This window comes from Oncorhynchus kisutch, linkage group LG22 (assembly GCF_002021735.2).
Source record: "Oncorhynchus kisutch isolate 150728-3 linkage group LG22, Okis_V2, whole genome shotgun sequence".
Lineage (NCBI taxonomy): Eukaryota > Metazoa > Chordata > Actinopteri > Salmoniformes > Salmonidae > Oncorhynchus > Oncorhynchus kisutch.
In genome coordinates, this window is record NC_034195.2 from 17672073 (window position 1) to 17682353 (window position 10281).

General features: G+C 41.5%; 1 protein-coding gene across 1 annotated transcript; it reads left to right on the top strand.

Annotated features, from left to right (window-relative positions):
• Positions 1–1649: 1649 nt before the first annotated feature.
• On the top strand, positions 1650–8899 carry yars2 (tyrosyl-tRNA synthetase 2, mitochondrial). The gene is made up of 5 exons (XM_020457000.2): positions 1650–2472; positions 2713–2880; positions 3233–3388; positions 3515–3685; positions 8740–8899. The coding sequence occupies exons 1-5, from the start codon at positions 1685–1687 to the stop codon at positions 8897–8899; spliced, it is 1443 nt and encodes a 480-aa protein (XP_020312589.1). The 5' UTR covers positions 1650–1684.
• Positions 8900–10281: the final 1382 nt, after the last annotated feature.

Consider the following 10281-nt stretch of genomic DNA (forward strand, 5'->3'; position numbering starts at 1 on the left):
AAGTCGTCTTAATTCTCACTCAAAAAAACTCCTGTGGCTTATTTTTCTAATTGGCATGTTTTGTTTCGAAATGTCTGCACAAGAGTGAAGGTTTCATCGAGTTGCTGAGGAAAGGCACTACTCCCAATATAAGTGAACCCCTAATCAATGTAGTTCTCATTCTATTTGTGCCTCTTCGATTGTCCATCGTCCCTGTCTGTTGTTTGGTGCTTTCAGGGAATGCACGGCTGCATCAGATTCACAACTGTCAGTCTCCATGCTAACTGGGATAACAACAAAAGTAGAATTACAGAAGCTAAGCATTGGACGTGCTCGTGGAAGCAGAACAACTAGTGTCGTAGACAGGTGCAGGTGTAGTAATGCTGGTATTAGCAGTACTACCAGTAGAGCTGGTAGGCCTTACTCTTTTTTTATTTTACCATTTATCCATTTTTGAGCAAACAGAATGAGCAGCAGCTACGTTTGGTAGCTAATGGAATTCCCGTGAGAGAGTAACGGTTAATGTGATTGGATGTTAATCAATTGACTAGGCTACCTGTATTTGACATTGTGATGTTATTACGCTGAACACTGGATAGTTTAATTTTATATTTGGCAGTGAAACGATGCTACTCAGGTGAGATAAAAACCTCACCGAAATGTCCAGCCCCGTTGGAAAATATAAATGGACTGTTTGAAAATGTGTTTTTAATTTTTTTTATAATAAAGTACTACATATATTTTTTTATGTTTTTATTTGGCGAACCCCTGACGGCATTGCCCAGGGGTACACGTACCCCAGTTTCTTTGTATATATCCATACAATGTATGTTGATTCATGATTTCGACTGGCTGATATAAAATGGCAGTGTCGTCCTGACACTTAATTCTCAATATTAGAGATCGTATTTCAATATTGAAACTATGTACGAACAATGTTACACAATGTATAATATCGGAATCCCAGAACTAAAATCTTGCGCAACTGCATAAAATGCTCGATTTTCTGGGGGCAGATGTGTTGGAAAAGGGACTAGAACAAGTGGAATCAGGGCGGTTGCTTCAAAATCGTAGAATAAAGAGAACACAATCAAAAAATCCATACATTTAGATTTTTTTTGTGCAATTAATATCCATGGAGTACATAGAGATTTTTTTTCTCCAGAATTTTTGGGAACTTTGGCATTAGAGTGTAAATCTAAACTTTAGAGTCTAACTGTACACACGCCAAATAGCCTACACGTCAATCGCCAAAAGTTTTTGGGAACGGGCAGAAAAAATCTGGAAAATAATCCTGAAAATAATCCGATTTCCTTCCAATTTCTTTATGCTAGTACAGTAGCCTACATGTCGGATAAAACATGTCATGACAGGCCTGCTATACAAGGTGGAATCTTTTTGTGTTGGTCAAATGAATTATGTGAGAAATGTTGGTGGAATCGTTTTGAATGATATACTGTAATATACTGTAATAACCATCAATGTTGTGTGGTCCTCCCACTACCACTCGTAAATTATGAGGAACTTCACAGGGTGGTGAAAGTGCACAGTGGTGAGGGTGATGCTCCTTTGAATAAAAAGGCCACAGGTCAGGAGGAACAGGCAGGATGTGGTATAGTTACACAATACACCAGATGGCGCTATATATTTTCTGTCATACATTAGTCCCTTTCATTTTCCTGTCCGGTGTGTCACAGTTTCCAATATGGCGGCATCCATAGGCAGGTTTTTTTCACGTGTATCGTGGCATGGTTCTTGTATTATTTTGAAAAACACGCTCCCATGTATATCGTTAAGATACACGTTTCATCGCTCTGCAACAACCCAAAGTGGACTTCTTTTTTCGCTAAATAAACGGGGCATTTTGAAGGATGCTTTCCCCGAAAACGCAGCCCAAGATCAACTTCCTCAACTGCTGCAGTCTGGGTGCCAGACGGTGTACTGCGGATTCGACCCCACGGCGGACAGCCTTCACGTGGGTAATTTACTCGCCATCGTCGGGCTATTGCATTTTCGAAGCGCAGGACACAATGTCATCGCTCTAATCGGTGGTGCAACAGCACAGATAGGGGACCCAAGCGGGAAAACAAGCGAGAGAGAGCAGCTACCGTCTGATGTAGTGGAGGACAATACAAGGGCTATCAGGGACAGTTTGCAGCGAATCTTCACCAACCATGAACTGCATTTCCACAACGACTCTAAAAAGCTTGGCACTGTAACCCTATTGAACAATTTAGCTTGGTACAAAGACTGGAATGTGGTTGCTTTTCTGTCAGAAGTTGGCAGACGTTTCCGAATGGGGACCCTGCTCAGTAGGCACAGTGTCCAGTCCAGGCTGAAGAGTGCAGAGGGCATGAGCCTAACTGAGTTCTCTTACCAGCTGTTTCAAGCTTATGACTTCTACCACCTGAACCAGAATCATAGCTGTAAGATCCAGCTGGGAGGGACAGACCAGCTGGGCAACCTGATGTCTGGGCACGAGTTTATACACAAGTAATGTTGCATCAGATTCATTGGACACACACAGAGACATTTGCAAATGTACTGACCAATTATCACATTGATTCCAGATATTGTAGCCTAGCATCTGCATGGTGCATCAGACACCAGAGTGATGCTTCAAGGCCATAAATAGCCTGCAGTAGTAAACATGCAATAACACACACTTGCCTCAACATTAACTGACCAGCGATGGCCTCTTTAATATCCATTGTATCAATTTCTCTGTAACAGGGTGACTGGACAGGATGTGTATGGGCTGACCATCCCACTGGTGACCAGCTCTGCGGGGGACAAGCTGGGGAAGACCGCAGGCAATGCAGTGTGGCTGAACAGGGACAAGACATCTCCGTTTGACCTCTATCAGTTCTTCCTCAGGCAGCCTGACAGCAGTGTGGAATGGTAGGTGGCTGGAGACTGAGACCGCAATAGAACTGGCCCACTTATCAGAACCTTCTATTTAGGCTTATATTCATTCTGGTATAATTTGATGGTTTGTTTGTATAGACTAGGACCACTAGGCTTAACCAGAGTCTGTGAAACTGGCCTTGGGTCCGTATTGAAGGGTCTCAGGTGATGAGTGTTGATCTAGGACAAGGTCCCCCCTCTATGATTTAAAAGGCGCAACTAGATCAGCACCCCTACTCCGAGATGCTTTGTGAACATGGGACCTGGTGGTATTAGCACCTGAGTGCAGCCTATGTATGGTGGTGTTGGAGACTGAGTCGGGGTTGGTTGGTTGTGCTACCTGCAGGTATCTGAAGCTGTTCACCTTCCTACCCTTGGCCGAGGTGGAGAGGGTGATGGAGCAGCAGAGACAGGAGCCAGGTAAACGGCCCGCACACAAACGCCTCGCTGCCGAAATCACCAAACTGGTCCACGGCAAGGAGGGTCTGGAGAGTGCCAAAAGGTGAGGAGTGTGTCCGTGTGTGTTATGTGAGTGCACATGTGCATAGGTCATTTGTGTGTCATTAATGAGGTCTCGCTTGGCACTATTAGTAATGCTGTGTGTGTGTGTTTGTTTCTCTCCCTCCAGGTGCACCAATGCCCTGTACCACAGTAACCTACAGGCCCTGGAGCAGATGAGCGATGCTGAGCTGCAGGAGCTCTTCAGAGAGGCCTCTTTCCATGAGCTGCTGCTGGAGCCAGGGACCACAGTACTGGATGCCTGCCGCAGGGCAGAGGCCATCCCCCAGGGGGGCAAAGGGTAGGGCTCCCCCTTTACGTTCCTCTGTTCCTTATACCTGACCCGACTACCTCACACGGAGGGTCACTCACTCTCTGTTTCGCTACTCGCACCTTTAGCATACGCATCATATGCATATCAACCCTCAAGGTGCGCAAACACAAGCACCAACACATAAGCACCATAAATAGTGCATCAACTGTTGTAAATGATGAATGGCATGAAGACATATTTGAGGAATTATATCCATGTAAACATGTATCAATCGATATTTGTTTAGATAGAGTCAAGGATATGTTTTGTGTAGTTCTACAAAGTCTGAGTGAAGAACGTACGTCTAAAGCCATATTTCGACACTTCCGGCTGTCCATGAAGGCATGGACAGCGGAGTGGTCATGCATGTGCTAAACGCATGGACAGCGCAGCTATTCTTGGAAATAGAAATGCACTTCTTGAATTTTAAGTTATTTTACCACGGGTAAGTGTCATAGAAACTGAATATGCTCTTTCTGATACTATATATACTGAACAAAAATACAAATGCAACATTCAACTATTTCAATGATTTTACTGAGTTACAGTTCATATTTGGATTTCACATGACTGGGCAGGGGAGCAGCCAAAGGTGGGCCTGGGAGGGCCAGCTAATCAGAATGAGTATTTTCCCACAAAAGGGCTTTATTACAGACAGAAATACTTCTCAGTTTCATCAGCTGTCCGGGGGGTTGGTCTCAGATGTTCCCGCAGGTGGCTTATGGTAAAGGAATTAACATTCAAATATCTGGCAACAGCTCTGGTTGACATTCCTGCAGTCAGCATTCCAATTGCACGCTCCCTCAACTTGAGACATCTGTGGCCTTGTGTTGTGTGACAAAACTGCACATTTTAGAGTGGTCTTTTATTGCCCCCAGCACAAGGTGCACCTGTGTATGATCATGATGTTTAATCCGTTTCTTGATATGCCACACCTGTCAGGTGGATAGATTATCTTAGCAAAGGAGAAATGCTCACTAACGGGGATGTAAACAGATTTGTGTACAAAATTAGAGAGAAATACGCTTTTTGTGCGTATGGAACATTTCTGGGATCTTTTGTTTCAGCTAATGAAACATGGGAACAACACTGTATATGTTGCATTTGTGTTCAGTATTGAAATCAAAAGATTTAACCTGCATGTGACTCTGAAGGAGGATTTGATGAAGTTATGCTCTGTCAATTCCAAGCTGTGCCCTCATCTCTTCATGTGCATTTTGATCATATTGGTCATATTGTCACTCATCAGACTGTTATCAATTTAATAGTGTCTTCAAGATAACTTTTATTATGTGTGAAAGTAGTTTCGGTTTAGTTTAGGTGTAGTTTTGTGGGCCAGCTTTGAAGGCTGACTGGCATTGTTTGTTTCCCTGCACTCATCAACTTGGAAAGAGTCAAGGATATCATTTTTTTTAACCTTTATTTAACTAGGCAAGTCAGTTAAGAACAAATTCTTATTTTCAATGACGGCCTAGGAACAGTGGGTTAACTGCCTGTTCAGGGGCAGAACGACAGATTTATACCTTGTCAGCTCGGGGGTTTGAACTTGCAACCTTCCGGTTACTAGTACAACGCTCTAGCCACTAGGCTACCCTGCCGCCCCCCCTGTCTTGCATTTTATTAGTAATAGAGTTATAGTAAATAAAACTGTCCCGCAATAGCGTCTTTTTAAAAAGTTAAATGTAAAAGAGAATGATATCAACTCGCAAGGCCCGTGGTCAAATTATTAAAATGGGTCCCAACCCTGATAAATAGGCATAACACATAACACAAGATCTTTCTATTGTTGTTCTAACCTCTTCACCCTCCTTATCAATCAGTTAGGCCTTATTGAAATTCGATTGGGAGGTAACGTGCATAGGGCTGTGGCAGTCTCAAAATGTTGTCATTGAACATCAACATGTTTAGCATCTCCAGGCCTCAGCGTACAAGATGCTGATGCGTGTCTTTGGAACATCTGCGTTTACAAAGTCGAATAAATCCATTTGATATGGAATACATCCCTTTTGTATAAAAATAGTATTTATTTTATGCAGGTCTAAAGAAACTACATGACCAAAAGTATATGTACACCTGCTCGTCGAATATTTCATTCCAAAATCATGGGCATTAATATGGAGTTGGTACCCCCCTTTGCTGCTACAACAGCCTCAACTCTTCTGCTAAGGCTTTCCACTAGATGTTGGAACATTGCTGTGGGGACTTGCTTCCATTCAGCCACAAGAGCATTAGTGAGATCGGGCACTGATGTTGGGCGATTAGGCCTGGCTCGCAGTCGGCGTTCCCATTAATCTCAAAGGTGTTCGATGGGGTTGAAGTCTGGGCTCTGTGCAGGCCAGTCAAGTTCCTCCACACTGATCTCGACAAACCATTTCTGTATGGACCTCGCTTTGTGCACGGGGGCATTGTCATGCTGACACAGGAAAGGGCCTTCCCCAAACTGTTGCCACAAAGTTGGAAGCCCAGAATTGTCTAGGATGTCATTGTATGCTGTAGCGTTAAGATTTCCCTTCCCTGGAACTAAGGGGCCTAGGTGCTTCAGCGGTCGGCGGTCCCGTTCAGTGAGCTTGTGTGACCTACCACTTCACGGCTGAGCCGTTGTTGCTCCTAGACATTCCACTTCGTAATAACAGCACTTACAGTTGACCGGGGCAGCTCTAGCAGGGTAGACATTTGACTTATTGAGGCCATTAAGGCATTCTACTGGCAATGTTTGTCTATGGAGATTGCATGGCTATACACCTGTCAGCAATGGGTGTGGCTGAAATAGCTGAATCCACTCATTTGAAGGGGTGTCCACTAGAGGTCGATCGATTATGATTTTTCAACGCCGATACCGATTATTTGAGAGGACCAAAAAAGCCGATACCGATTAATCGGCCGATTTAAAAAAAATATATATAAAAATAAATAAATAAAAAATTCATAAAAAGGTATATATTTATTTGTATTAATGGCAATTACAACAATACTGAATGAACACTTATTTTAACTTAATATAAAACATCAATAAAATAAATGTAGCCACAAATAAATAATGAAACATGTTCAATTTGGTTTAAATAATGCAAAAACAAAGTGTTGGAGAAGAAAGTAATATGTGCCATGTAAAAAAGCTAACGTTTAAGTTCCTTGCTCAAAACATGAGAACATATGAAAGTTGGTGGTTCCTTTTAACATGAGACTTCAATATTCCAAGGTAAGAGGTTTTAGGTTGTAGTTAATATAGTATTTATAGGACTATTTCTCTCTATACCATTTGTATTTCATATACCTTTGACTATTGGATGTTCTTATAGGCACTATAGTATTGCCAGTGTAACAGTATAGCTTCCGTCCCTCTCCTCGCCCCTACCTGGGCTCGAACCAGGAACACATCGACAACAGCCACACTCGAGGCATCGTTACCCACAAAAGCCGCTGCCCTTGCAGCGCAAGGAGAATAACTACTCCAAATCGGAAAGCGAGTGACGTTTGAAACAGTATTAGCGCACACCCAGCTAACTAGCTAGCCATTTCACATTGGTTACACCAGCCATTAGGCTGATAGGCTTGAAGTCATAAACAGCGCTGTGCTTGTGAAGAGCTGCTGGCAAAACGCACTAAAGTGCTGTTTGAATGAATGATTACGGGCCTGTTGCTGCTCAGTCAGACTGCTCTATCAAATCAGACTTAATTATAACATAATAACACACAGAAATACGAGTCATTTCGAAAACAAAACGTTTATTATTTCAGTGAAATACGGAACCGTTCTGTATTTTATCTAACAGGTGGCATCCCTAAGTCTACATTTTCTTGTTACATTGCACAACCTTCAATGTATGTCATAATTACGTAACATTCTGGCAAATTAGTTCGCAATGAGCCAGGCAGCCCATACTGTTGCATATACTCTGACTCTGCGTGCAATGAACGCAAGAGAAATGACACAATTTCACCTGGTTAATATTGCCTGCCAAACTGGATTAGTAGTTACAACTAGTGATTATGATTGATTGTTTTTTATAAGATAAGTTTAACGCTAGCTAGCAATTTACCTTGGCTTCTACTGCATTTGCGTAACAGGCAGGAGTGCAATGGTTAGAGCTTTGGACTAGTTAACTGTGCGGTTGCATGTTCAAACCCCCTAGCTGACAAGGTGAAAATCTGTCGTTCTGCCCCTGAACAAGGCAGTTAACCCACAGTTCCTAGGCCGTCATTGAAAATAAGAATGTGTTCTTAACTGACTTGCCTAGTTAAATAAAGGTATAAAAAAATATATATTTTTTTTTTAATAGGCGCCCAAAAATACCGATCTCCGATTGTTATGAAAACTTGAAATCGGCCCTAATTAATCAGCCATTCCGATTAATCGGTCGACCTCTATTGTCCACATACTTTTGTATATATAGTGTATGCTTTGTATTATTCTAAAGGTCTACTGCAACACATAGCCTGTTTTCGTTTCCCTTACAATAAATGTGATTAGTTTACAAAGTAAAACGTAAAAGAGAATATTAGCCCGCGAGTCGCACGGTCAAATGATTTGCTATAAACATGAGCGCCAACGCTGATAAATAGGCATAATACAAACTCATCATTACACTGTTGTTTTTAATTAAATCAACCTCTTCAACCTCCTTACCATTCAGTTAGTCCTAATTAAAATGTTAACGTAACGTGTGCAATTATTGCCCATTTATCCATTTGTTATTCATTCAGGAAGGAGAGAGAAACACATTAGCTCCGGACTGGGTACCAATGTCTTACAATGCATTGTCTTGGTGGGTTAAGTTGGGAATAGGTGTGGGGGGATTTTTTACATTTTTTATTTAAGCTCCAAGTACTTTTCTGTTTGTGATTAAAAAATTCTGACAAATGAGCAGTAAAGTCAGGGAAAGAGCAGGACATTGCTATTTTTTGGACCGGTCTTAATTTATTTGCTTGTTTCTCTCACTCCCTCTATTTCTCTCTCAAATTCTTCCTTTTTTTGTCTGTCTGACTTTCAAACGGTGTTAACTGACTCTTTCTGTGCTGTAATGTGTTGTGATGTGCTGCAGGTATCGCATGGTATCAGAAGGAGCTGTATGGATCAACCACAGTAAGACAGACAGCCCAGAGCAGGTACTGATCCCTGGACAGCACCTCTTGGCCAACGGACTTTCTCTCCTCAAAGTGGGCAAGAAGAACTTCCACATCATCAAGTGGCTCAATCTGTGAGTGGCACTGGGACCTTAAAACTACTATGGACTGTTTGTGGACTGGAGGTAGGACCGCAAGCTGGGAGGCTTAGGTGAAGGGAGATGGATATTGGAAATGGACCTGATTTGTTTAAATACATCCCTGTTGGTGTCTGAGGGGATGTGGTGCACTATATATGTGTGGATTGAATGATGCTGTAAGATGTGGCATTAAGTATATTTGTTAGAAGGTTTTTGTCTTGTTAGTTGTATGTTACATACTGTGTCCGTAAACTGTTTTATTTTTGTGATCATTCGATATTAGATAGCAGATTTGCCTACTATTGAATTTCACCACTAGGTGTCAGTATTGTCTTCTCTTTCAATGAGGACCCGGGAAAAGCCTCCTTTAGCAAGCCTGAAGCAAAGCTCGGTTGTGAGACCCTAGTTACATCCAGGAATTAAAATTCAATGGCAGAAATATCTTACAGCTAAAATAAATGATAATTCAAAATAAAAAAAATGACAATAGGAATAGGAAATTAAGGAAGTATATTTCCTGAAGAAAATGTGTGCTTGCTAGCTTGTTTTAAAGTATTTATGGTTTTTGAAATAAGTTATAGTAGTGGTACTGACTAATGGTGCGTGGGTCAGCTGTTTGTTCACCCGCACCCGCCCGCAATTGCTAATAACCCATCTGCAACCGCACGACTACATGTGATGAAATAAGATGTAGAAAATGCGCTATATGCATGATTTAGATATGTTTCTGCATATAATATTTGACATATTGGTAGGTTATTTGTTAGTCATGATTCTGCTTAGAATTTCCAACATATTTGTAGTTTGTTTGTTAGTCAACTTGCCAATAATTGGATGCATGTAGCTTCTCTTCTGTCATTATTATGTTTCCCTAGAAGACTACATAAACCCTTGCTCACCAGAATAATGTAATAGATCCCTAGAGTGAATGCTTCAATCTAGTTGACATCAGTCATGTTTTTTCTGTCTTCTTTTGCAGAGCAAATACGTTTAGGGACTGGGGAGAAAATACAATGACGCAACAACAACAAAAATGATTTCGGTGCAAAATGTCCAAATGATATCAGTTTGACCAGTTGTAAGGAAAAAGAAAGCTGTGAAAATGACCCAAAGTGTTTCTGATAATATTTCAGTTTGGCTTCGATGCATATTTTATGTGTTTGAAATACTATCAGCTTTTATGCTGCTCTTATGATGAAGACAGCACCTCTGCAGATCTAACTGAGCAATGCATTCTATCAAAATGCAGAAAGAAAGAAATCATATTTCTCCACTCCTGTTCCTAAATCCAAATTTTGCCTACATTTGGTGTATAATTTTACTGTAAGAAATGCTTCATTCTGCAGGAGTTAATATTAAGGCTATGTGAGAGGTTATAGA

Coding starts and splice junctions, on each gene's coding strand:
- yars2 (XM_020457000.2), top strand. CDS start 1,685: ATGGCGGCATCCATAGGCAGGTTTTTTTCACGTGTATCGTGGCATGGT. Junction 2,881..3,232: donor CCTGACAGCAGTGTGGAATG/GTAGGTGGCTGG, acceptor TGCTACCTGCAG/GTATCTGAAGCTGTTCACCT. Junction 3,686..8,739: donor ATCCCCCAGGGGGGCAAAGG/GTAGGGCTCCCC, acceptor GATGTGCTGCAG/GTATCGCATGGTATCAGAAG.